This window comes from Oryzias latipes, chromosome 22, assembly GCF_053564925.1.
Source record: "Oryzias latipes strain Hd-rR chromosome 22, Olatipes_Hd-rR_3.1".
Taxonomy (NCBI): Eukaryota; Metazoa; Chordata; class Actinopteri; order Beloniformes; family Adrianichthyidae; genus Oryzias; species Oryzias latipes.
In genome coordinates, this window is record NC_136258.1 from 28,027,660 (window position 1) to 28,055,417 (window position 27,758).

The window sequence follows — 27,758 nt, forward strand, 5'->3', positions numbered from 1 at the left end:
GAGGGGTCTCACTCCTAGAAAGAACAATGGCAGACATTGAGGACAGCTACAAGTACCTTGGATTTCCACAGGCAAATGGCAACCTGGAGCAGGCAACAAGGAAAGCTGCAACAGCTAAATTCCTCCAACGAGTAAGGCAAGTCCTGAGAAGCCAGCTCAATGGCAGAAATAAGACCCGGGCAATAAACAGCTACGCACTGCCAGTTATCAGATACCCTGCAGGAATTATAAGGTGGCAAAAGGAAGAGATACAGACCACGGATGTTAAAACACGAAAGATCCTCACCATGCATGGAGGGTTCCATCCCAAATCCAGCACCCTGAGACTGTATACTAGCCGCAAGGAAGGAGGCCGAGGACTAGTGAGCGTAGAAGCCACAATCCAGGATGAAACATCCAAGATGCATGAGTACATCAAGCTCAAGGCCCCAACTGACAGTGTGCTCAGTGAATGTCTCAGGCAATGGAGGGCAGAGGATACAGTGCTGGAGGACAGATCCTCATGGGAGGACAAACCCCTGCATGGGATGTACCACCGGACCATAACTGAAGTGGCTGATATCAAGAAGTCCTACCAATGGCTAGAAAGGGCTGGCCTACAGGACAGCACTGAAGCGCTCATCCTGGCAGCTCAGGAACAAGCCCTGAGCACCAGAGCAATAGAGGCTCAGATCTACCACACCAGACAAGACCCAAGGTGTAGATCTACCACACCAGACAAGACCCAAGGTGTAGATCTAGCACACCAGACAAGACTCAAGGTGTAGGCTGTGCAAAGAGGCGCCTGAAACAATCCAGCACACAACTGCAGGGTGTAAGATGCTGGCAGGGAAAGCATACATGGAGCGCCACAATCAAGTGGCTGGAATAATATACAGGAACATGTGTGCAGAATATGAACTGGAAACCCCAAGGTCAAAATGGGAAACACCTCCGAAGGTGGTAGAGAATGAGAGGGCAAAGATCCTGTGGGACTTCCAGATCCAGACTGATAGGATGGTAATGGCGAACCAACCAGACATTGTAGTGGTGGATAAAGAACAGAGGAAAGCCGTTGTGGTGGATATGGCAGTGCCAAGCGATGGGAACATCAGGAAGAAGGAACATGAGACACTGGAGAAATACCAGGGACTCAGAGAAGAACTGGAGAAAGCCTGGAAAGTGAAGGTGACAGTGGTGACTGTGGTAATTGGAGCACTCGGGGCAGTAACCCCCAAGCTGGAGGAGTGGCTACAACAGATAACTGGAAAGACCTCAGACCTCTCAATCCAGAAAAGCGCCATGCTAGGAACAGCTAAGATACTGCAGGGCCCTCAAACTCCCAGGCCTCTGGTAGAGGACCCGAGCCAAATAATGCTGAGTTGAATTCCTCAGGTATAGGAACGATCATTTCAAATTTCCTATTTTCAAAATATTCAAAGTATTTAATACAATACTGTCCTTGTTCTAATCCTCACATTTGCAAAAAGATTCCCAAAAATCAACAAATAACGACTTCTTACCAAAAAAAACTGACTTTAATATTAAATCTTAATGAAGCTTTGTATTAAATAAATTTAAAATAGTTAAAAATATTTGAACAGATTTTCAGAGCTGGGTTATAAAGTGTCTCTTTGCTCCATAGTTTTAAAAATCAACAGTTAAATGTTTTTTCCTCAACTATATTTCTGTGGAAACCCTGACGAGCAGCGGCATTTCTTTCCCAGATTTGGTCTGTAAGTGACGTTTTTCCATTAATAATATCCTTTTAGTTTCAATCAACAGCTCAGGTGTGGCTCCATGTTTTGTGTCAAAGCAGTGCAGGTCATCCTCCTCTGTCAGGCTGATAAATGAGATGTTATTAATGTGTCAGAGGATATCATCGTGTGCGATGCTGTAAACAAGGAACAGGGAAAAACCGGACCTATCAGACAGAAAGTAAAACATGTTCATGTGGGAACACATATGACAAAAATAAACTTGCTGTTGTGTCAGAAAATCACAGCGTTTTTATGTAATGATTTTGCTCGATGCTGCTTTCAGAGGGACCTTTTCTTCTCAGAAACTGTTTTCTTTTTATCTGTTGTTAGAATTCATGGTCTGAAATCAGAAATGAGAAACACGAAACTAACATAAAAGCTTCTAAATGTTAATTTGCCTGCAGCTTGTTCGATTTAAACTCTTTCTGTTTTTTGTTTTTTTTATTTACCCATCATAACTATTTCCTCTCCTGTGCATAACTAGTTCCTGTCTTATTTTGAAAGGCTTGTCCTTGTTCCCTGGTTTCCTGTTCACACCGGTTTCAGCTCTGATCTCTGCAGGTGTTTTTCATTGATCATCATCCTCCACAGGATAAATGCCGCTGTGTTGGCTGGCCGCTCTGTGTTGTTTCATTGGTGTCTGGTCTGAGTGATGGATGTTTGAAATGTCAGTGTTTTATTTACTTATTGTTCCTTCAGAAAAAAAAACACAAAAGTTCTGAAGGCAACAAAATGCTTATGATAGTTTATCAGTGTAATCTCAGCAGCTTTGGGGAAGAAACTGTTTCTTTACTGTGACAAACTGAATTCTCTGTTTCCAACTAAAAAAAAACAATCAATTGACTATGAAACCAATTAACTATGAAAATGTGCAAAACCGATTTGTGATAATAATTTGGCCAAATGGAAACACGACAATCTTTGAAAAAAACTCTCAATTATAGAATAAAAGTTTTTGTGCTTGGAGGAGGTGCTTTTTGAGGTGTATTGAAATTAACATATTTAGCAAAACTGCTTTTTTATAATGACAGGAGTCACATGACCAACAACCGGATGGCAATGCGCTTCTTGGTAGGAACTGGTGGCCTTGGTCGCTGCACAGCGGGCGCCACCAGAGGTCCCACAGCGTCCCACAGCTCAGCAAACCTAAGCATATCATGTGGCATTGTTGGATCCACAGCTCCTCTGTAAAATCACCCACCACCATTTCCCTAAATGGACTTATCCGTAGCCACTGCCACATGTAAGGAGCTCGCCGCTCCATGGCCTGAAGAAGACGCCGGCGTCTCCTTTGATAGATGACGATGAGTGCTAATGCCGTGGCCAAAATGTGATTGTATCTGCTGTCAAAGTATTGTTCACATCCATCACCACGTTCTTGAATGACTTACCACACGAGTGGGTTTGGGTTTATTCACATAATTATGATTTAATGTAGACTGTGTAATTGTGAAATTGTTTTTTTGTACATTTCTGGAATTTTGATAAAGTTTTGTGCATATGTGTGATGGAAACATCCAAATCAGCACGTTCATCCTGTCTGCCTTGACCGTCACGCAGGATGTTCTCCGCCTTCGCCCAACACGGGCTAGGATAGGCTCCAGCATTCCTTTAACCTTAAAAAGGGGTTAAGAAGTTTTAGAATATCTGTAATTTTTCTAGTGAGAACAAAACTTAACCAGAAACTTCTGGGGGGAAAAATAGATACAATTCTGTGATCATTTCTGCTTAATCATTTTTATTCTTGCAGTCCCAGAATCTCTGTTTTCTGTGTTCTACAAAGTGAAGTTCTCAGTGCATCTCAGTCACATCGATAGCTGACACTTTTCTGCAGAATTCTGATAAATCAAATAATTTCAGCAGATTTGTAAATATTTTAGCATCTTTACTTCTTTTATTCAATTGACCAAATTTCTTTCTTCAAGATTCAGGATTTTAAAACATTTTATTTTAGCAGAGGCTGAAAGATGCAGCAGCTTAGCCCCACATTGGCTGTTTTATGACACTTGTGATGACATATAAACCTTCAATGTCTGCTCTTTAAAAGGCTGTCGGAAAAGTTTATTTAAGAGGAGCACCGTTAAGCCAAACTTTACCAACTTTTTTTTTTTTTTTACTTTTTTGGTGATTTTTTCTCCATTTTGAGGTTTTATAAGTTATTTAAATGTTGCAAAAGTTTTTCTGAGTCTCTGTGAAACTAAAAGTTTAAATATTTGTTTTTGGTCCCACAAATAGTTGAATAACTCGCATAGAAAATAAACACCAAAATATGAAAAACAAATTCCAGGATTTTACTGAAAATTATGCAGCTCAATGTTTCATTGTGATCTTAAATGAAAACAGAGAATAAACAAAAAACAAAACCTTTGGCAGATATAGCACAGCAGTATTATTCCTTCAATGTCATTCAGAAAGTTCTTCAGTTCTGTTCCCCAAAAATGAAGGAAACTTGAATTTCATCCTTTTCCAGTTTACATGGGTTTAAATCTAGAACAACTGTTCTTGACTCTTCGTGCATCTTCTTTTCTTATGTTTTTGAATGAAACTGACTGAAAGTTTAAAGAGGGGCAGAATGAGGAAAAATGAACCTGCATGTTTGATAGTATATGCATTGATCTCTATGGAGGCTTGTAATAAATGAAAAAGAAAACAGGTTATAGATGTAAAAAAACAAACTGAAAACAGTTTACACATTGCAAATTTAAAAGAAATACAAAGAAAAATACATTTAAGGAAACACTAAGAGTAAAAAAAAAGAGGTGACATCACATTTGACCCATAACAGCGTCTGTTGTTGGCGCCGCTGTCGTCCCTCCTCTGAAGTGGCGAACAGAAGTGATAAAGCTCTCCTAAAGTTTGGAACATCAGTTAAAATCATAAATCATGTGTTTTTGGTGGACTCTCTCTATTTTGCTATCAAACCAGTCATTATTGTATTGAGATCAGCTTTATTTTTTCGTGATAGTATAGCTGAGCCCTGGAGCCGACGGCACAGTGAGATGAGGTTTGTCACAGGAGAAAAGGCTGTTTCTGCTGGAATACCTTTACCTGCCTCCCACAGATCCAGTTTACCGCAGCTCATCAGAAAACCTGCGACCCGTCATCATTTTAACCAACAAGCCTTTTAGATCCACCAGCAAAGATCAAATCTGGACCCACCAGATCCGGCTAGGAAACTTGAAGGATCAGGATTGGGCAGCTCTATTTTGGAGTAAATTCAGTCTAATACATGAAGTGTATGTATTATCTTTTTATAAAATATCTTTATAAATATTGAAATTTCATTAATTTCAATCATTTTTACCATTTTTTATGATCATAAAGGGCGGAGTCAGAGCATACCCCATTAGATACATTCTTTCAAACTTCTTTAGGTCTCCTAAGAAAAGGGTAAGTCATGCAAAAGACAAAAACTCACCTCCTACGCGGGGGGGAAAAAGTCCCCTCGGAGGAGCAAAGACTCTGATCTCATCTGCATCTTGGATCAGCCTCTGTTCTACCACCAAGGCTTTTTTCAGATTGTATCAACTCTTCCATTTGAAGCAGAAACTTTCTTCCAAGCCGGATGTTTTTTGCTGCAGCTTCTCCAGACCGAGCAGGAAGTCTCTTTGATGAAGCTTTGTTTAAAAAGAACCGGTGGTGATGGGTGGCCCTGCAGAAGTCCAACAGGCTCAGAACCTTTCTGTCAAAAATCCCAACAGGATTCTTTCTTTCTGGCTTCACATTCATGTAGTTTTTTTAGACATTAAAATAAAAAAATCAGCTTTCGATCATATAAGTGAAAGTTTGGAATTGACATCTTCTGGTTTGTTAGCGTTGTGCTTTTTCTGTCTCAGATCTCCTGATTGAGCTCCATCCTCAGAGTTCACTGACCCTCTCACTGAGAGTCTCCAGCTCCTCCTTCTCCTGGTAATGCTCCACCCCCCGACAGTCGGTCCCGGGGTAGTCGAGGCCGCTGAGCTGGGCGTGGTGAAGCCAGCGGAGGTCGTCGCTCTCGTGCGTTATGTAGCGCTCATTCACCCGAGACTCCAGGTTCCTCAGGTCCAACCACATCTGATAGTCCTGCAAGAGAAAATAAACAGGATCCTGAAGAACTGAGGTCACGTGAGCCCAAATGCAGCAAGCAGGGAGCTAACAGACTGCAGTCAGTTTGGTTCCTGTTGTCTGATGTTTCATTTGCTCATCACCACCACAAACACACTCACTAACCACTTCTAATCAACCAATCACATAGCAGCAAGTGAATGCATTTAAGCATGTAGATATTGTCAAGATGATGTGCTGCATTTTAAATCGAGCATCAAAATGGGGTAGAAAGGTGATTGAAGTGACTTTGAACGTGGCATGGTTGTAGGTGCCAGACGGATTGGTCTGAGGATTCCAGATCTACTGATCTACTGGGATTTTCACCCACAACCATGTCTAGGGTTTACAGAAAATGGTCAGAAAAAGAGAAAATATCCAGTGAGAGGCTGTTCTGTGGGCAGAAATGCCTTAATGATGCCAGCGGTCAAAGGAGAATGGCCAGACTAGTTCCAGCTGATAGAAAGGCAACAGTAACTATAAGAACCACTGGTTCCATCCGAGGTCTGCAGAAGAGCATCTCTGAATGCACAACACATCCAATTTTGAGGGAAATGGAGTACAGCAGTAGAAGACCACACCGGGCACCACTCCTGTCAGCTAAGAACAGGAAACTGAGGCAACAATTCACACAGACTCACAAAAACTGGACCATAGAAGATTGGGAAAAACTTTTTCTCTGATGAGTCTCCATTTCTGCTGCCACATTCGAAAGGTAGGGTCAGAATTTGGCGTCAACAACATGAAAGCATGGATCCAGCCATGTATCAATGGTTCAGGCCGGTGGTGGTAGTGTTATGGTGTGGGGAATATTTTCTTGGCACACTTTGGTTCACGTAGTACCACTTGAGTATGATTCCAACGCCACAGCCTACTTGAGTATTGCTGCTGACCATCCCTTTCTGACCATAGTGTACCGTCTTCTGATAGCTACTTCCAGCATGATAATGTGCCATGTCATAAAGCTGGAATCATCTCAGACTGGTTTCTTAATCATGACAATGAGTTCTCTGGAGTCAAATGGCCTCCACAGTCACCAGATCTCCACCCAACAGATCACCTTTGGGATGTGGTGGAACGGGAGATAGGCATCATGGATGTGCAGCCAACAAATCTGCAACAACTGTGTGATGCTGTCATGTCAGTATGGACCAAATCTCTAGGGAATGTATCCAGTACCTTGTTGAATTGATGCCACCAATGATTAAGGCAGTTCTTAAAAAGAGGGTCCAACCTGATACTAGCAAGGTGGACCTACTAAAGAGGACGGGGCGTAAATACTTATAGGACAGTAGAGTTGAAGCCTTGTTGGAGATTTGCATGTCAACAAACTTAATAAAAACAATCAAAGCTCCAAGATGAAAGTCTGACCTGTAACCAGGGGTGACTGAGGGTCTTGTCGACGCTGTACCTCTTCCTCATCTTCACTTGCAGAAGGTTGTTGATCAGATCAATTGCTGCATGAAAAATAAAAAAAACAAACTATGAAAATTATATGAAACCTGTTAATTTCTTACAGCTATTGCCTTCATCTCATTTGCATTTGGGTGCTCCCTTGAAGGGGCGCCACAGCGAATCATTCGCCTCCATCACCTTGCTTCGTCGTCGTGTATGTAAACCCCTAGTCACAACTGTCCTTACCGATGGATACGGTGCTGGAGCAAACCTGTTCGGGTTACGCAGGTGTCCCTTATGAAATATCAAATTCTTAAACGGATCAGTGAGCCCATAGAGAGAAGGCGACAGGTCGTTGCAAACACTAACACAACATGTAAGGCTAAATAAGGGTGAAGTAGGTGACACGCCAGCGTTAGACATTAGACAATCAGATTGTAGTTTATGTGGACATCCTACAGGCATCCTACGATCACTTGCATATCATGTGCACACCCTATGTGTTACTGACAGCTAGAATGTAGCATAAGAACACGACAGCACCACCTGTACATCAATCCCCTATCCTAACAAATACTTGTCGATACATACACTTGACTGTGGTACGTTCCATTTTCATGACGTTCTTTGAGGTGGCCGTACGAGCCTCAAGGAAACTGAAGACACACCTGCGCTTCCTTCAAGACGCAGATGCTCCTCTCTACTAACGTCCATGGACCTAGACAACCCAAAAACCGGCACTGCCCATACAGCTTAAATAAAGTAGGTACCATAACTCATCTGGGCGCCAATTCCTCAAGGGTCCCTCTGAATGCAAACGATCTCTTCCAGATTGAGGAGTAAACTACTGACTGATGCTTCTCCATCCTTTGTTGTGTTCATTTGACTTCAAAAGTATTTGACCTGAATACAGGACAAATCTCTGTACCACCAGTCAGGTTCCTTGCTTTCCAGCCTTCTCTGATTTGACCCAATGGCAAAGTTGGAACATATCAGAGGATCAAACATCTGGCTATCCTCATGGTACTTTGATCCGAACCTGGAGCTTCTTCTTCTTGCAAAGAATGTTGTTCAACCTCTCAAAGCTAGCATGGACTGCCTTCAGCAGTGGATCACAAAGAGGTACAGATCTGCCAGTTTATGAGTGATGAAGATGTTTTTTCAGGTTTTTGTGACTGGTTGTGGTTTTTGTAAACGTTCTGTCCTAATTCTCACATTTATAATCTCTTTTTATGCAGAGTACACATAAATCCAACAAAGTTGAGCATATTTGCTCAGTTGAAATATATTTTCTTCAGATAAAAAAAAAAGTTCTTCAACATGACATTACATAAAAGTCCTTTTTTCAAAACTTCAAGCTCTGCTTTTTATCTCCACTGACAAATTGGAATCATGTTGGCTTGTGGGCAGAGGACGCTCCTTTAAAAGCCGGATATTTGCAAATGGAGATCTCTCCACACGCTGAGGGTTTATTCTCTGGCATTTAGCTTCCCCGTGGCAAAGCGAGTCCTCGCATTTATTTTTTAAACAGCAGCTCAACTCACTTCAAGCAAATGAGGAGGTGGATGGAAAAGCGCTTTGGGGACGAGGCTGAGGACTGACTGAGTGAGTCAGGCTTATTATTAGTCAACGGGATGATTTTAGTCAACACACCTTGCAGACACATTTAGAGACATCAACATGAGTCACTCTGCTGCAGAGAATTGCTCTAAAGAAGCAAGGAGGGAATTCAATGGCATTTCCGGGGAACAAAAACAACCTAAAAAATGCTTAAAAAGGAACAAAAATCACAGGATTTCTTGTAGAGAAGGACTTCTCAAACCCGATTTGACACATCATTACATACCGTCCTGTGAGACTTTCTTCCAGGGATGAGGAGGATACATAAAAGCAGCATTCTGGATCTGATCATTGATGTCTTCATCCTCGTTGAAGGGGAACGTCCCACTCAGACTAACAACCAGAAATACAAACCACTTTAAAACAACCCTTATGATCAGGAAACATATCATCATGAGTGAGTTACGGAGAAACTTTTGCTGGCCCAAAGTTGTGGAATCTCTAACCTCACGTAGATGATGACTCCAACCGACCACATGTCCAGAGAACGGTTATAACCTTTGTTCCTCAGGACCTCTGGAGCCAGATACGCCGGCGTTCCGACCACAGAGCGTCTGAACGACTTCTCACCGATGATTCGAGCAAACCCGAAATCACAAAGCTTCACCTGCAGCAGAACCACAGAGAGACCACACCTCAGATGCCTTCCATCTCCAACTCTCCTAGTTTTTGGGATGAATTAATAAGTGCACTACAACTGTAAAGCAGTTTTAGACTTTCTTGCCTTGTTGCTAATGTTTTTGTCCATTTCTTGTTACTCCATTTCTCTCCCTTTCTCTAAAAGTCTTGCATTTTGCTGGGCACAGTGAAAAAATAAGAATACTGTTCTTAATCTGTCTTCCCTGGATAAATAAAGGCTCAAAAATAAAATAAAATAAAATGTTTAAACTTGGAAAACCCCAAAGCAATTTTCTTATACATTTAGACTTTTTGTTTGTTCATTTTGGGCAACAGCAATTAACTATAGCCCAAAAAACTTTTTAAAATAGAAAAACAAAATAAAGAAAGAAATTGAATAAAAATTTGAAAAAATTATAACAGCAGCCAACGCATTTAAAATTTGAAATAATATATATAGAGCAATAAAGAAATAAAATAATTATTAACAAAAAAAAATCAGCAGCCAAAAAATAGAAAAAATTAATATTAAAAATAGAAATTAATAGTATTCACAAAAAATAGCCACACCCAAAATATTTAAAAAAATCATAAAATAAAAAAAGAATATTAATAGATAAGTAATAAATATTTACAAAAAAGCAAAGCATCCATAAAACTAGAATTAACAAGATAGAAATAAAAATTCATAAATGAAAAAATAAATAAATAGCTGAGATATCGGCTAAACATGACCCAATGGCTTGTCCAGAGTTGAAATGTGGGGTTTTACACTGAAATGCAGTTTTTTACCTCCTTTACCTATCATGATCTTCAGCTTGTTCCTTCACCTGGCACACAGGTATTTAACCGATTAATTTCTCACTGAAGAACCTGTTATTACGTACATGTTTTCTAATCTGTCATTTCCATCTTAAGCCAAACTTCTGCTTAAAATGTTGCCTTTTACTTTCAAGGCAATAGTATTGAGTTCTAGTTTTATTTAATTTGTTTTGGTATTTTTCAGTTGAGCAACTTCCGACACAAATGGTCTTAAATGACGATAAATGATCCCCACCCAACACAACATCACACTCAGTTTGGCATTGACAGAAACACACAAAGACTTCACACCTGTGGGAAAGAGTCAGCTGAAGCCAGGAGGACGTTTTCAGGTTTCAGGTCACAGTGAACGATGTTCTTGAAGTGGAGATGACGCAGAGCCACCAGAATCTGACAGTGAAACAGAAAAATACACAAGCTGTGTCGATGTGCAAAAACACAACATCTCAACAAGTGTTTTGGTCAGGTTTCTAGTTTAAAGATCACGTTGGTATTGAATTGAGACTAAACTTACTTATTAGTAACTTTTTAAAAAGATGTAACGACTTCTTTTAGGACAATAAATCTTCAATATTTTAAGTCATTCCATTTTTAAAAATACTTTATTTAAAACGACAAGTTTTACGTTATTTTTAAGCAGAAGTTTTATTTCTGATGGTGACTGTCAGTCTTGATTTATGGAAACTGGAAAAGTATTTTTGACCCATAATTTACCAATAATTTTTAAAACCAATTTATCTTCAAATGTATAACTTTAATTATGTTTTTATCTTAAAACAATTGTGGTTTAAAAATAAGGCTAGTTAAATTGTTATAGCACTTAAAACAGAATATATCTGCAATTTGGGGGGGGGGGGGGGATTGTAAAAATATTCATATTTTAAAAAGACTCAAGCATTTTAAGGAATCCTTATTTAAGTTATAATATTTTCAATTGACAGAGCAATACATCCAAATGTTCATCATTGATATCAAGGTTTAGTTTGGCCCTAAAAGGCCAGAACATCACAGCTTATCCAAAGAAATCTTGGAAATTTTACATGCTCTATTCGCAGTTTTGTTTCCCTTGTAACAAATTCATATTTTTTAACTTGTATTGAGAAGGACACTTTCTCCAGAGTGCTAAAGGTGACACAACCACACAGGTGTGACCCAATTTTACAGATGACTTGTTTTTACTTTCAGTCACAAATGAAGATTTAGCCAGTAAGAAGGAATAGTAGTGAATATTTGTCGTTAACAAGAGACAAAAAGCAACAATGCTGGATAGAAGCAGAGAAGCAAGCTAGAAAGCTGCTACTGCATTAAAGACAGGGTTGATTGATTGATTGATTGATTGATTGATTGATTGATTGATTGATTGATTGATTGATTGATGCCGGCAGTGGCTCAGGCGGTTGAGCAGTTTGACAATGATCAAAGCAATGAATGAATAATGAGCACACTGGAAGCTCTTTGAGCGTCTGGAAAAGCGCAGATAAATATAATCCATGATTGATTGATTGATTGATTGATTGATTGATTGATTGATTGATTGATTGATTGATTGATTGATTGATTGATTGATTGATTGATTGATTGATTGATTGATTGATTGATTGATTGATTGATTGATTGATTTACTTGTCCTTTTCAGCAGCTGAGCAAACAGAAGGCCTCTTGTGTTGGCTAAATTTTACTACAATAGGAGTTATTGAATCTTCTGACACACGAGATGTATATTTAAATAAACCCCTTTTGTATTTGAGGCCAAACTTTATTTATATTAATTATGTTTGCATACATTTCCAGCTTGCGCGGATAGAAAAAAGACGAGAAAAAGGGGAGAGAGTGGGGTGGTAGAGGTGTTAGAGGTCGGTTTTATTTAAATCAATGAAGCAGGAATCATAAATGTTCTATTTAAATATATAAAGGCTAATCGTCTGCTTGCCTTTCAATATTGTTCTGTAACTGTTTAAAATCCAATGTCATGAAAGATTCCAAATGTCTCTCAAATGAACTCAGATTTGAGGCGGAGCTTCACCTGTGTCACCAGGAACTTGGCGATCCTCTCAGGCAGCCGACCTTTCTCACTGGACAGGATCATCTCCAGCATGTCTCCATGCAGCTTCTCCATCACCACAAACACGCGCTCAGGCGTCTCAAACATGCAGTCCAGGTTTACGACACCAGGGTGGTGCAGGCTCTGTGAGATTTTTCAGACAAAGGACGCTTCTGAAATAAAGCCATAAATCTCTCAGAGCTACAGAAAACTCTATAATCACTTTATTGATTTTCTGAAGTTGAGGAACCAGAAGTTCCATGAATGTGTGTGTTTCTGCATTCCTGACACACTGAGGACAAGTTTCAAACTGTGAACCATTTCAGAAAACAAAGATCATTCGAGAGCCAACATAAATTTAAATTCATTTTTAGACTTTTACCATAAATTCAGTTTGTTTCAGTACTATCTGTTAGTATTTTTGCATATTTCTATTAAGAGAAAAGCTTCAAAAAGATTTTAAAAAATGAAAATAAACTAAATGGAAAGTTCTTCAGTTTACTATGAAGCTAAATAAACAAAACAATAAATGCCCCACATTTACATATAATTGAAATGTGAAAATGTTTCCATTTTTTGGAACCATTTTTACCATTAGTCTCAATCATTAACTGTATAAGAGAACTGGACTGAGTAACCGCTCCCCCCTGGTGTTCCAAACAGGAAGTACCTGCTTTTTCCAAAAAAAATCCTACAGATTTCTATGAGCGGTACATGCGTGAAAGTCCGTTAGACATACGTAGAACGGTTGTGGAAAGCCACAAATTTGTGTATGCATCACACAATAATCACGCAGAGATTTACGTAATTATTTCATCATAGTAGTAGGTTTAAAGGTTGTTATCTGGACTTGGTTTTTAAAGTTAAAGACGTTTCACCTCTTATCCAAAAGGCTTTTTGGTTTAAACCTACTACTATGATGGGAACTGGATGAATGAGAGTCTTCATAGACGTAATTAGTTCATATAAACTACGTCAAATACGCATGAACTACGTAATTCTCAACCCACCAAACCTTTCAACAGCTCAAACTAAATTCATGTAAAGATCCATCAGTCGAAACCATCAACGGACATCTGAGCACATCGACGAATGACAAACTTAGGAAACACTTACCAATTACGTATATCATGCATGTGTCACGACAGACTGAAATTTCATACGTGGAAAATGTGCAAAACGTTTGGACGTAGCACGGCCTTTAAAGCATAATATGTCTTTAGCAGGTTTTAACAACAATCACAACACTTGTGTCCAGTTACCTGCAGAATCGCAACCTCATTTCGCAGCTGACTCTCCTGTTTAGTTGGAAATCTCAGTTTATCGATTATCTTGATGGCCACGTCTCTCCCAGACTTTCTGTGTTTCCCTGCCAAAATAAAATACCGCAAAAAAACTTTTACACACTTGCCATAATGAATTTTCACGGCTTCAATGTAAATCCGACTGGGTTTTAACAGGTAATTGAAAGACAATTTGTGTTGTTACTCTTATTTTCACATCCTTTCTGTACCATGTGAAGAGCTGAAATTGCATATCTCTTTAGTGTCTCACCTCCATACACAATTCCAAACTGTCCTGATCCCAGAACCTCATCAGGGAAGATCTGGTACACAGAATTGATGTCCTGAAAGACAAAGTAGCCGTTCTGAGCTCAACAAGACGGAATTCTCAGCTTTGTCTAATAGAAATAAAAGGTTTCTGTTCAGAAAAGCTTTTGTTAATCTGAGATGAATAGTGATATTAACTTTTATCTTCACTTTAAGGCAAAGTCCTATCATGTTTGGGTTTCGACTTGATTTGGGATTTTATTCCAGAAAGTGATACATGGATAAAAATCTACTCATTTTTCTTATTTTTGTTTCCAAAGGTGAAGTAAAAAGGGAGGACAATCTTGAATCTGTGGAAACATCACAGCGTCCTGATCTTCAGATGAGCTGCTTTAGTGAGCGGCAGTGAAATTCAGTTTCTTCAAAGATCAAAACTTTGTTTTCTTTTTAAACGTTTGAAAATGAGGATGAGCCTCTTTGGATGCAACACCCCGATTTCAAGAGAGCCTTCTGCATCAGACAAAAGTAGATAAGAAAATATTTTAAAAATGGGGAGAAAAGCAAATAAACTATCTACAAAAACTCATTCAAGTGCACAAACACGCCAGCTCTCCATATTCACCACTACCTCAAATGACATTGCACAAAATAAATATGATTCCAAATTTCCATTGAAAAAATAATTAAGGCAGAGAATTAAATTAAAAGTCATTATTTGGGAAGAAAATAATAATAATTAAAGTTCTCATTCATTCAGGCGATGTTGTCACCGCTTATCAAAGTGGCTTCATCAGCCTGATGAGTGGATGATTGGTGAAGTGTTTCTATGAAAACAAGTGCCTTAAGACAACGTCACCAGGATCTATACGAACCTTCACCAACATTAATGCAGCCAGTTTTGAAGAGCAGCAAAGTTTCCTTTATCACTCTTGGGTCAAACTGACCCTCTGTTGCCTCTATAACAGGCTCAAATCGAGTCCTCAGGGACCCACACATCTGCTAGATGGCTTCTGGATAGCTGCTCATCAAAACAATTCCTCTTTCAAAATGTAGAATTTCCGTTGTTTAATTCCATCTAATACCTTGTTTTTCATTATTAAAGAACAAATATGCACACACGTAAACAGTCTTCATGATAGGAGTTTTATCATCTAATTATCTGTGCATCAACCTGAAATCCATTCACAGAGACTCATTGAAGTCCCATTTTGGAAGTTTGGAAAGCTCAGTCTGAGCATCCATCACTGCCATAAACCCAATTAAAGATTCTTTAACTGAGGACTAATTAACCTGAAGGTGAAACAGAAATTTCGGACACAAAGCAAAATAAATCCTGCATCGAAACATCAACCAGTTAGGAGAAATCCATTGTTATGGTCAGAAGGGACAAATAATGAACAGAAGTTCAGCTTCAGATCTTTGGGGTCAAATCAGCATCAGAGTAAATGAAAAACCAGAATGTAAAATTCAAAACAAAAATGAAAACAGTTTAAAACTGTAAAAGTACACATTCTGAAATTGAAGGACCTACGGAAATTTTTAAAAAGTAAAACTGTTTCGGTATTGATCTTTGGGGGTGGAGCTTTGGGTACCCGCACATGATTGACATCTGGTGACATCATTTCCACTTCAAAAGAGCATCCACCCTTCCCAGTTTGGTATGTTCCAATAACACCCCCCCCCCCCCCCCCCCCGAATTAGGCTCAGCAGCAAAAGCAAAATTTATGAATTGAAACTGTAATTTGAGGACTTAAGGGAGAGAAATAAAATAAAAATGTAAAAAAAAGGAAAACAGCTGCTGTTACTAATCATTACTTTTCATCTGGGAACAGTTTCAGGTTTATAGTATGTGATAAATCAAGTTTCAGAAACTTTATTTTTCAAAGTTTAAATACATCCTTTGAGCTGACAATATGTACTTTCGCTGTCCCTTTTTATAAATTTAAATTCTGGTTTTTCATCCACTTAAAGCTAAACCCGATTTGACCCCATATCGAACTCTCCCTCTTCTGATGGAGGAAGACGGTTGATCTGGAGAAGGAGGCAGTCAGCTTCTGAGACAGGATTACTGTTGACATACAAGCATGAATGTGGTGAAGCCGAGGGAGGGTGTTGATGCCTCAGTATCTGTGATCTGTGCACACATGAGCTGACAGAAGGCCGACCTGCTGCGTTTTACCGCTTTCTGCTCAAACCACAAACCCCCAGTGAATTCTGAGGGACATCATAGCCACACAAAAAAGCAGAAGCAGGACCTTCAACGGAACCACAAAGGAGACAGAGAGCTGGAAACGTCACCAATACATCATAAATGCAGTTTTTTTTTAAATAAAAAACAAAGCAAATTAGATCCAGTTTTAAAACAAATGAACGTTGAATGAGTAGAAAACTGTTCTGAAAGAATCGATTCATGCACTTTTGAGCTCCTACACAGCACCTTGGCTCAACAAAAACCTGCAGCACCACGGATCCGCCGCTGCTCTGTCAGAAAAACTGAGAAATATTTGTTACTTTGTGTGTAATCAGGTCTCAATTTTCCCCACTGCTCACAGACAACCTAATATCACACCTCCAGGGACAGAAACACAATAATAAAACCCTCCTCCCTCTCCTCTGAGCTCACCACCTAATAACCACCGTCTCTATGGAAACCGATTTGCTGAGTGAGTAATCACTGTAATCTCAATTTGAAGACCTTGACTACTGGCTCACCTTGGAGACAGGAAGATGGACGTCTGCTTAGAAACACCACTTCAGCTTCTTTGCAGACATTTTAATGCAAATAAGGTTAGAGCTGAAAGTCTGTAAGTGTTTAGTTTTATTTTTATTATTTAGCCCATTTAAACAGTTTCTTGGTTTGTTTCCATAAATCAATTTCATGATATTTTTTCTGAATTTATGATACAGAGACTATCTATAGTTCTTATCATTCGCTGTTAAAAGACCCACTCTAATGGAAAATGTTTTACTTTTTTTTTGGCATTTTTCTCACAATGGAAGACAAATATGAGGAAAATTTAGCCTTACATAAAATGGTGTTTCAAAAAAATAAGTTGTGACTGTACAGCTGGAATATCACTCACTGTTTTTGTCGCCTTGCAAATGTTAGGTTGTGCATGTGAGGGGCTGCAGACTAGCAGGGGGGGTTGGGGTGTAAACATGTGGATGATGTGAAAAGGGGCGGTTCTAGCCACAACTCAGAGGCAAATTCCTTATGAACTGCTGCCGCTGTGCAGAAACTGTGTCCTAGAGAACAACAGGATTGTTGGTTTCGCCTAAAAACGGCATCATCCTAATGAAAAGACCACTGGGAACACTTTGACAAAAGATCAAAGGATGATCGGAGTGGGGACTAACCAGTTTCCACTTCAAACGTGTTGCTCGGTCTCATGAATGAAGTGCAGAGTGACTTTGTTCTCAGAAATCAAATCAAATCAACCTTTATTTCCAAAATGCAATCACATTTAAAAACAAAATGACACGACAAACAATGCCGACAACCCCCCCCACACACACACACACACACTCACCCCCACACACCCACATACACACACCATGATAAAAAGAGTGATGAAGTGATGGAATGTAGAGACCTGGCTTTGTCCTGAAGTGGGGAAACAATATTTTGGGGACATGTCCACATCAGTGACCCCCCCACCCCCAAGTACACTACCACAGGACCCCCCAGATCCGATCAAAAGAGTTAGACCCGTGAGATCCCATTGCAGTGACCCCGTTCATTGAGAAGGGTCATCACTGATGTGGAGGATCCCTCTGAGGAAAACACTGGAGTCACGACTAAGTTACTGCTGAAATGTTTGTGTTTCGTTTGTTTTCTCACCACGTTCTCCTGGATCTGACAGTTGGAGACGGAAATACTGATTGAAACTTCCTCTGTTGGAGACAAACGGACACGGTCAGACTCAGGATGAAGCGCTGGAAACACTAAAGTACAGGGTTTCTAAACGGAACCCTGTCACTGACAAAAGCAAAGTTTTGATCAACTCTTCTAGCAAAACAGAATATTTAAAAAGCAAAGCTGCAAATTCATAAGCTAAATTCTAACCCCCAGAAGATTTTGTTAAAGGAAACTGTTATTATTTAGGACATTTAAGGCTCTTTGACACAAAAACTAATAAGAGCAAAAAACAAAAAAATGTCTCTTAGTGATGTTAAGAAATACAAACAAGAATGACTCTCTGTGTTTCCATAAAATATTTTGTACAAGGTTAATTGCTCTGTTAATGAAAAGAATTTATTTAAACCAAATATTAACACCTACTGTTAACTCTGCAGCATATTTCAAATCAAAACTTTCAATGAAATGTTCTAATTGGTAAACCTTTAAATGCATCATTTTTCGTTTTTTTTAAAGATACTTTACGTCAAGCAAGACAAAATATGTTCTATTATTTAGACAATGACAAAAACATGACAATAAAAAGAAACTTTTTAGATTATCAAATCCGAAAAAGACTGATTAATTCCAGCAGAATTTTGACTGAATCCTTATCAGAGCTTGACGTGATGCTCATTCTGTATCCGTGGCTCTTACTGTGTCCACTGCGGTGCGAACTGTTGCAAACTCCCATGGAGACCGCCGGCATCAGAGCGTGCTGGATGGCCATCTCCCACATGCGAGCCACGTCCTGGCCCACGCCGCTGACCTGAAACCAGTTTTCATGTCATCTCCTTTTATTTCCAAACACAAAATGAAATAGTTAAATAAACACGATAAACAGAAATCGATCAAGTGTTAAAATAAGGAGTGGGTCGAAGAAAAATCTTTATAATTACCGACCTCAACGTATGATATTTTGTACATACATTAGTATATGCTGAACAAATATTGTTCAAATAGATACAAAAGAATGAAAAAAAAACCATCGAGGTATTAAAACACTTTCAGTAAGTCACGACTGTCCGCATATTTGTAAATTACCTTTATAGGAATTTAACCTCATCTTCTCATCTTAACAGTGGGTCTTTGATCACAAACTTTCTTATTTAATTGATCTTTCAAGTACCAAAAACTATACACTTTGTTTTGTCTCAATTTACTGATAATCTTGTTTTTATCACACCATATTTTCAGTTTCGACAGTTCGGTTGTGACCACATCTAACAAGATCTTTATGTTCTTTCCTGTACAGAACACAAAATGAATACATTTAATGTGTCTGACACTTTGCAAATATCATTAATATATAAAATAAATTATTTTGGGTCCAATATTGATCCTTCCGGGATCCTTTATTTGGCAATTATTCTTACAATTTGAACAGGACGTCTTTAACAAGTTTAGCACTTGACCAGATGCTGGAGATGCTGAGTTTTTTTTTGTTTTTTGTTTTTTTGTAACACACAAAAGTAAACAAAGTACTCCTTGTCTGAGAAGTTCTGGAATACATTCTTGAACAAGAAAAATATACAACAGCAAAAGGGCTGAATTTCAAGTTTGTCTTTTTTTTTCAAAATCATTCAATTCAAACTGTTAAATGTTAAATACTGTTAAATACCAGGAACTGCCTTTCCTCTCCATACACAAACCACCACAAAAGACCCAACCTGCAGGTGAACAGGTGCACTAAATTAAAATTCCCCCCCTGATCATGTGACATAGTGACAACAATGGCGGCTACAATGTCCATGTAGAAAATCTCTGCTGGTTCCTTTTCTGTGAAGGGTTCCTCTCAGACCTGAGTATCTGAGATGTTGAGATGTCTCTTACCAGGAAGGAATTGTCGGACGCAGATGATTCAGATCTGTGCAGACTTTCTCCAACGTAGTAAACCAGCGAGGCCGTGGTTATTTCAAAGCAGTGAGGGTTGGCTCCATCCGGAAGCAGTGAGAAAGTCTCAGCCGGACCCAAGGATAAGATCTCCGACAATGGCATCTCCTGTACGCACCAGGAAAGGAACAGGAAATGGACATGTACCATGAGGGTAGACACAGAAAATCACCTTTTCCTCAGTGTTTTTTCCATAAATGTTGACTTTTGAAGTAACGTCTGAGATGCTGCTCTTAAGCAACACCCAATTTCACACTTACTGGGTCTAGTTTTCATATACATCCAATAGTATAGCTACACAAAGGTCAAACATCTTGAGAAATTGAGCGTTGGTCCTGATCTAAAACTAGTAAGAAGCTGATTCCTGGCTGGCTCAGTCATGTCAAAGTGTCCTTATAGATGAGACACTGAACCCTTACTCTCCTCAGGTGGGTTCAGAAAAATTGGCAGAGCTGCCCCCTCATTGAGATTGTACATTTTGCGCATATTGCACAGTTGAAAATTGGTCAGACGTAAAAATATGTGGAAAAGTTGAGAAACATCTTGGTCTTTATGTAAAATTTTCACAGATTTTTTACAAATGAACCACATTAAAACCACAGACAAAGTACGAAAAAACTACGCAAAGAACACGTTAAGTCAATGTAAAGGCCAAATCTGGCCCAAAATTTGTGCGTCCATTACGTAATTTGAACGTGATGTGTATGCAATTTAAAAGTTACACATCGGTGGTACATGAGTGAAAAGTCCGTTAGACATACAAAGAACAGTTGTGAAGAGACACAACTTTGGGTATGCATCTTGCAAAAATTGGTGGCGTTTAAACTACGTAAAATATGCGTAAAACTACATAATTCTCAATTGACCAAGGATTTTGAACAGCTCAGAATTCACGTAACCAAAACCCTCAATGGACATCTGCGCCCATCAACGAATGATGAATGCAAAAAACACTTAGGAATGACGTATATCATGCATGTATCATGAAAGACAGAAATTTCATAGATGTAACAATGCGTAAAATGTCCGTAGCAGCTGTGCTGCACGGCCTTTAGTTTTATTTAACATGAAGCTGGAATAGGTTGATCTTCTTACCCTGTAGTATTTGGATCCTGTCTCATTTTGGAACAATGTGATGCATTTGCTGTCCAACCGCCAATAATGTCGCTTCCTCTAAAACACAGAAACAAAGGAACATTAAAAACAGAACCACCGTCAGACGGAGAACCTGTCCAAAACAAACAAATGAGGTACCAGAGTGTCCTTGCTGGTGTAGTGGACCATCCAGCCCTCCTTCATGACGTTGCTGCTCTTCCTCTTTGTGTGTTTGACAGACTGCACCACCCGCATCAGTGGGATGTTGTTACTGGTGGAGGGACTGCAGGAACACAAGTTCAGCACAGAATTTGATCTTCCAGAGTTTCTGCATTCGAGTACCTGATGGACCGGTTGCAGTCGTCCATGTCGGGGTCGCGTAGATCTCCAAGGTCGCCGGCTCCTGTGTCGAGCAGCAGACTCCCCTCAGAAGTCAAAGCGTCGTCCATGTCCAGCAGGTCACCACTTCTGTCAACGTTATGGTCATCAAGGCAACCGTCCGCCATTAAAGCATCCGAGTCTGCACCAGGGCTCAGGAGCTCTTCAGCAATGAGGAGCACAGACCAGATGTTTGCACCACGAAAACCCTCCACATGTTGCAGCACATCTGTCTGCTGTTTGGAGGTTTTCTGTGTTAATAAGTTCTGGCTTCAGCTTCAGTTTTAGATTTTTCTTACCCCCATTTCTGGAAACTTCTCCCAGGCAGTTGTTAGGGACCTTCAGAGCACAGCGTTTGTGACAATTAAATTTGCAGTCTGAAAATACAAAAAAACTAAAGGTTACACAGATAATTTAACCCTGTTATTAGAAAAGTTGGTTTAGCCCATTGACTGTATACGAGAACTGGACTGAGTGACTCCTCCCCCCTGCCATTCCCAACAGGGAATACCAGCTGGTTCCAAGAAGCTAAAATCCCATAAACGTCTATAGAGAAATAAACGGCTGTTACTCAGTCTTTTTATTAGTCAGAATAACCATTCTTGCTCTAAAACCTTTTCTTTTAAATGTTCTGAATAATTTACATTTTTTTCGTTGAATTTTTTCTGTAGTTCGTCATTCAAGTTATAAACTGACCAATCAGATGCTACAATAAAAGTAGGTGGACCCCACTGGCCCCCACGTCCATCATTTAAAACGCTTCACAGATTTTGTGTAGTCAACCTTTAAGCGGTAGGGGCGTGGCCTTCCAACAAGCTCACTCCTGATTGGCCAGAGCAGTTGATCTAGAAACATTGACTTTCTTGGACCAATCACCGCTTACTGACGTTGTCTGGTTCCAACAAGGTGCCGTCTGTATCGTGAAAAAATGGCGAATAAATGGACTGAATTTGATTGGAACTTGAAGTGAACCATTTTTAATGTGTGACATCACCCTCGCTCGGTTCAGTTCTCTGATACAATTGATGGTTTAGCCGCACAAACGTTGGAGTGGCGAATAAAATATGTAGTAATATGAACAACTCTGACGTGTTAAAAAGTACATGTATCATGTTGTGAACATTTTCCATCGTGCCGTTTAATCCGATTGATTGGTTCAAATCCATCCGGATTCAGTGGACCTGGAGGTGCACTACAGGGTCTCCTTACCCACCTGAGGACGGTCTAGGGATGTCGTTCAGGTGGACATTAGCTTGTCAAACATTATTCTATGGAGTTCTGGCCCTCTTCGCCAGCCTATTCAGTCTTTCTATCTGTCTAGATCCAGTTGGAAATAAAGCTAAAATGTGGAAGGCCACATTCCAGCACTGCAGGTCTCTTCTTTGGAACAACCTGTCTGACGATGTGAGGAATTCATCCACCAACCAGATGGAAAACCTGAAAACACGTAGCTTTTATGAAGCTTTTGCATTTCCTCGTGTTTTAATTTGATTTTATTGACTGTTTTATTTTTATTTTTTTAAAGCACTTTGAGGTGCTTAATAGCAGGAAAACTGCTCTATAAATGATAAATGAATATTAATTAAATCAGAGGTTTTTTCCTCGTCCATCCATCCATCCATCTTCCTCCGCTTATCTGGGACCGGGTCGCGGTGGCAGCAGTCTAAGAAGAGATGCCCAGACTTCCCTCGCCCCAGTCACTTCTTCCAGCTCCTCTGGGGGGACACATGGCGTTCCCAGGCCAGCCGACAGGCATAGTCTCTCTAGCGTGTCCTGGATCTTTCCCGGGCCCTCCGCCCAGTGGGACATGCCCAGAACACCTCTCCAGGGAGGCGTCCAGGAGGCATCCGGACTAGATGCCCGAACCACCTCAACTGGCTCCTTTCGATGTGGAGGAGAAGCGGTTCTACTCCGAGCTCTCCACAGGTGACCGAGCTTCTCACCCTATCTCTAAGGGAGCGCCCAGCCACCCTACGGAGGAAGCTCATTTCAGCCGCTTGTATTCGGGACCTCGTTCTTTCGGTCATGACCCAGAGCTGAGTGTTGGAACGAAGATCGACCGGTAAATTGAGGGCTTTGCTTTTCGGCTCTCTCTTCACCACAACGGATTGATACAGCGGCCGCATAACTACGGATGCCGCTCCGATCTGCCTGTCAATCTCACGCTCCGGTCTTCCCTCACTCGTGAACAAGACCCCCAGATATTTAAACTCCTCCACCTGGGGCAGGGAGACTCCACCCACCGAGAGATGACAAACTACCTTTCTCCGGTCGAGAACCATGGCCTCAGATTCAGCGGACCCTCATCCAAGCCGCTTCACACTCGGCCGCAAACCGCCTCAATGCACGCTGTAAGTCCTGGCCTGGTGAAGCCAACAGGACAACATCATCTGCAAAGAGCAGAGAGGAAATCCTGTGGCCCCCAAGCCAGACCCCCTCCAGCCGCTGGCTGCGCCTAGAAATACTGTCTATAAAAACTATGAACAGAACTGGTGATAGAGGCCAGCCCTGCCGGAGTTGGGACTTGGTTCCTCGCGTCTTAAAAAATCTTTAGAGTAGCTTAAGACATTTTAGGTACAAGGAAGTTTTTTAATGTTTAATTTCTTTTATAAGCTCCTTCCTGGAAGGGTTTCCTTACAAAATGTTCATCAAGAGAAACTCATCATTTTTCTTATCAGACGCAACATGAGGTTGATCGCATGTCAGAAGACCCACCAAACATTTGCTCAAAGAAAGGACAGACTGATCTGTGAGTGTGCGCCTGCTCGTGCACACCTTTGCACTGTAGTCCCTGTCTGAAGAGGCCTTTCAGCAGCTTCTTGCACAGCTGGCAGATGGTCGGCCGGGTGTAGGAGTGGATCAGGAAGGTGTGGGGAACTTTGACCTTTGACAGTAAGATCTTGTCCAGCTCAATGGGACGGCCAATGTAGGACTGGGAGCTGGAGCGCCGCTCCCTGCCAGGGAAATAATCCAGCTGGCTCTTCTGCTGCAGGACAAAAGGCGCCCAACAATGAAGCTTCACGCACAACTTGTCTGACATTTAAGGTGTGCAGGGTCCATATGGTCAAACAAGTGAAGGGATGTGGACTTACATCCATGCTGGGACTCACTGGTGACTAAATAATGAAAAGAACAGAGTATTACCAAACGCAGGAAATCCTTTAATGTCTAAAAGGTGCATTTGATCTCCACAGGTGTACTGACCAGTAAAGCATCATCGGTGTAGTGAGGAGGCGAAGGCTCAGCTGAGAGGGGGCGACACATGTTGACCATTCCGCCTGTCAGGGAAACATTTGAGAGGCGCCGCCTCCTGACCCCGCTACAGTTGTTGGGAATCTTAAAGGCACAGCGTTTGTGGTAATTTAAACCACAACCTGGAGAGTAGAGAAGCAGTCCTTAAGCCTTCTAGGTCCTTTAACCTTTTTGTCAAAAAAAAAAACCCCTTACCTTCACACTTGAGCCCCTGCCTCACGAGCCCCCACAGCATTTCCCCACAGTGGTCACAGAAGGTCGGCGCTCGGTACGAGTGGACAAACAGGCTGTGTGGACGGATCTGGAAGTCCTCCACCGTCACAGAAGCTGTACGGGGTTAAAGCATGTCAAAGTGGTAGAAATGGCCCCAACAGAATGAAAAACCTCTCCTCAAAAGAATGAATTTATGTCAGACTTGAAAGATCATATTCAAACTCAACATGAACACAGTATTTCCTGGCTAACAGCATTAAATAAAGCTATTAATCAGTCAGAGATTAGACTGAAGCAACGCTCAATGAAATTGCAACGCCCTCTAGCCCCTCAACAGGCTGTTGGTAAAGTCCAGCAACATAGTAGACTCAACCACTATTGTTTGATTGGAACTGAAAGAAAAAGACTCCTCTGTCTGAGCCCAGGGGTGCCCACAGTTCTTCTGCACGCAAGCTGCAACATATTCACATTTATGCACCTGAATACACATTCTTCTTATGAAAAGCAGATTTTTAAATGAATCAGACAATTATTTTGAATGTAATTGATATCCATGGTCTAAAAAGAACATGGAGCCTCAACTGAGTCTCAAAAGACAAAAATGACCTTCAGACACTTGAGCTATAAGGGGAGCTGTTTGATCAGAGCTCAACCAACTGTGAAGCATGGTGGAGGTGGGCTGATGATGTGGACCTTACAGTACCTCTTCAGTGACGTGTTTGTTTGTTTTTTTAAAGTGAGTGACAGCTAAAGCGTGACTCAAACTGTCCATGAATGTAAATCTAAGATAGAATGCTGAAGAAAGGTCTGAATGATCCAGACAAAGTCCAGACTCTAATTTGACTGAGATATTGTTGTGGACCTTCAGAAAACGGTGCATGTCGCTCTTCAGGCAATCTTTAATAGAGTTCATGAAGAAGATCAAGGAGGTTTTGAAGTTTTTAGGAAGCTTGGGTCCTTTGCTCTTTGCAGCAGATGTTCTCGTCACACTGGAAGTGGATGCAGATTTACCGGAAGTCATCTAATGGCCCGCGTAAGTCACAGACAGAGGAGCATCCTCGAAGTTCTTCAAATCTGGAGCAACAATCCATCCTGAAGAGACTAAGTTCTCTGTTTGTCCACAATGGTATTTTTTCAAGTTTAACCTGAATTATTCGACCTATTATTAGACCTATTTCTAATCTTCCATTCATGTCCAAAATTGTTTAAAAAGTTGTTGCTAACCAACTTACAACTGCTCTCGATAGTCATGGCATTTTAGATCAGTTTCAGTCAGGTTTACGCAGAGCTCACTCCACTGAAACAGCACTTCTCAGAGTCTCTAATGACATCCTGATGCAGAGTGATGCAGGAAAATGCTCTGTGTTACTACTACTGGACTTGACCGCAGCCTTCGACTCCGTTGACCATTACGTTCTCTTGGACAGGCTAAAAAATTGGGTTGGGGTATCCGGTTCTGCTGTAAACTGGTTCTCCTCTTATCTGACTGGTAGATCTTTTTCTGTTGCATTTTCCAAGTTTAAGTCCTCAACTGCATACCTCACTTCTGGTGTCCCACAAGGCTCAGTTTTGGACCTTTATTGTTTATTGTATATCTGCTGCCTTAGGAGCATATGCTAAGTTATTTTAACGATATTTCTTATCATTTTGATGCTGATGATATTCAGCTCTATGTGTCTTTTAAACCCCAGGATGTTTTTAAAATACAGATTTTACGCGGGTGTCTGGATTCAGTCAAGAGTGGGATGAATGATAATTTTCTCTAACTAAATGAAGCCAAAACCGAGGTCCTAGTCTGCGCCCCTATATAGTCCAGTGGCTGTCGATTCCTTTATCAAGCCCTCTTTCTGGAACCTCGGGGTGACTCTAGACCCGGTTTTATGCCTTGATTCTCATGTCGGGTCACTTGTTCGTTCTTGTTTTTATAATCTTAAAAACATAGCAAAACTGAGTCCAATTGTGTCACGTTCTGAGTTGGAGATGCTAATCCCCGCTTTTATTTCATCTTTTCTTGATTATCGCAACTCCATCTTCACATGCTTGAGCAAAAATCTTTAGAACGGCTCCAGGTTGTCCAGAATGCTGCTGCAAGGCTTTTAACTAAATCATCCAAGTTTTCACACGTCACCCTGTCATTAATCCAGCTGCACGGGCTCCCCATCCGCTACAGAGTGCATTTTAAAATCCTAGTTTTAACATACAAAGCTCTTAATAGCCAAGCACCGGTCTACTTAAAAGACCTTTTGCAGCCGTACACTCCCAGCAGGTCCCTAAGATCATGTGACCAGGGTCTGCTGGTTGTAAAGAGAACCCAGTTAAAGACTAAAGGTGACAGAGCCTTTGCAGCAGTGGCTCCATCCCTCTGGAAATCCCTTCCTCTCAGCCTCAGATCTGCAGACTCAGTGTTTTCTTTGAAAAAGCAGCTAAAAAGCTATGTTTTTAAAATTGCTATTTCTTGATTCTTTTTATAATCTGTGTTTTACTGTGAAGCACTTTGTGATTTTTATCTTGAGAGGTGCCATACAAAAAAAGTTTATTATTCTTATTATTTCTTCAGATTAAGTCCTCTGTAGCTCAGCTGTCAGTGACCTTTGTGTTTGAAATGTTTCTTCTGTCCAGCTGAGACTTCAGAAAACACAGAAGCTCAGATGGGGGCAATGTGTCCTCAGCTGAAGTGGTGATTTCAGCATGTTGGTGTAAAAAGTCCATCTTGATCTAACTGAACCTTTTTGCAGGTCAGCTATTTGAAGGTAACACAACCCACACAGTTCAACATTGGCACTTTTTTTTTAAAGTGTGCTCCACTTTTCTCTTCTTCTGAAATCACTCTCCCCCAGAGAGTTTGGGTGACAGGTGCTGTTTTATTTTGTCCACTTCATTTCCTAAAGAAGGGTTTATGATGGAGGTTCTCAGTTCTGGAGGTCTTCCTGTTCCACTTTGACATCAAAGTAAAAAGGTAAAAGGACGCCGTTTATGAAGCACTCTTCAAATCTATGTGATCACTTAAAGCACTTTTACTCAACAAGCTGCTTTCACAAAAACTTGACAGTTTATTAGGTTCAGTTTAGTCTGTTTAATTTAATTTAATTTTTATTTTTTTGGTCTGCTAAAGAACCTTTAACCTTCCGAGGAGCTGACCATCATATCAGTCACGTGGACAA

General features: G+C 40.6%; 1 protein-coding gene across 2 annotated transcripts in view; it reads right to left on the reverse strand.

The window, feature by feature from the left end:
* Window positions 1–3,968: 3,968 nt before the first annotated feature.
* The window catches only part of prkd1 (protein kinase D1), a 38,722-nt gene continuing 14,932 nt past the window's right edge, over window positions 3,969–27,758 (reverse strand). The window contains exons 3-21 of one of the 2 annotated variants that reach the window (XM_078941128.1): window positions 24,580–24,711; window positions 24,337–24,506; window positions 24,225–24,248; window positions 23,908–24,115; window positions 21,432–21,509; window positions 21,097–21,295; window positions 20,914–21,037; window positions 20,755–20,832; window positions 19,600–19,767; window positions 18,424–18,535; window positions 17,710–17,762; window positions 13,873–13,945; window positions 13,581–13,687; window positions 12,301–12,462; window positions 10,569–10,667; window positions 9,284–9,444; window positions 9,064–9,170; window positions 7,194–7,279; window positions 3,969–5,801 (exon numbers count right to left, since the gene is read on the reverse strand). In XM_078941128.1, the coding sequence (XP_078797254.1) occupies window positions 5,598–5,801; window positions 7,194–7,279; window positions 9,064–9,170; window positions 9,284–9,444; window positions 10,569–10,667; window positions 12,301–12,462; window positions 13,581–13,687; window positions 13,873–13,945; window positions 17,710–17,762; window positions 18,424–18,535; window positions 19,600–19,767; window positions 20,755–20,832; window positions 20,914–21,037; window positions 21,097–21,295; window positions 21,432–21,509; window positions 23,908–24,115; window positions 24,225–24,248; window positions 24,337–24,506; window positions 24,580–24,711 (2,345 nt within the window). In that variant the 3' untranslated portion in view covers window positions 3,969–5,597. Of the gene's footprint in view, window positions 5,802–7,193; window positions 7,280–9,063; window positions 9,171–9,283; window positions 9,445–10,568; window positions 10,668–12,300; window positions 12,463–13,580; window positions 13,688–13,872; window positions 13,946–17,709; window positions 17,763–18,423; window positions 18,536–19,599; window positions 19,768–20,754; window positions 20,833–20,913; window positions 21,038–21,096; window positions 21,296–21,431; window positions 21,510–23,907; window positions 24,119–24,224; window positions 24,249–24,336; window positions 24,507–24,579; window positions 24,712–27,758 lie in introns of both variants that reach the window. The other variant, XM_011490138.4, reaches the window with a different exon arrangement.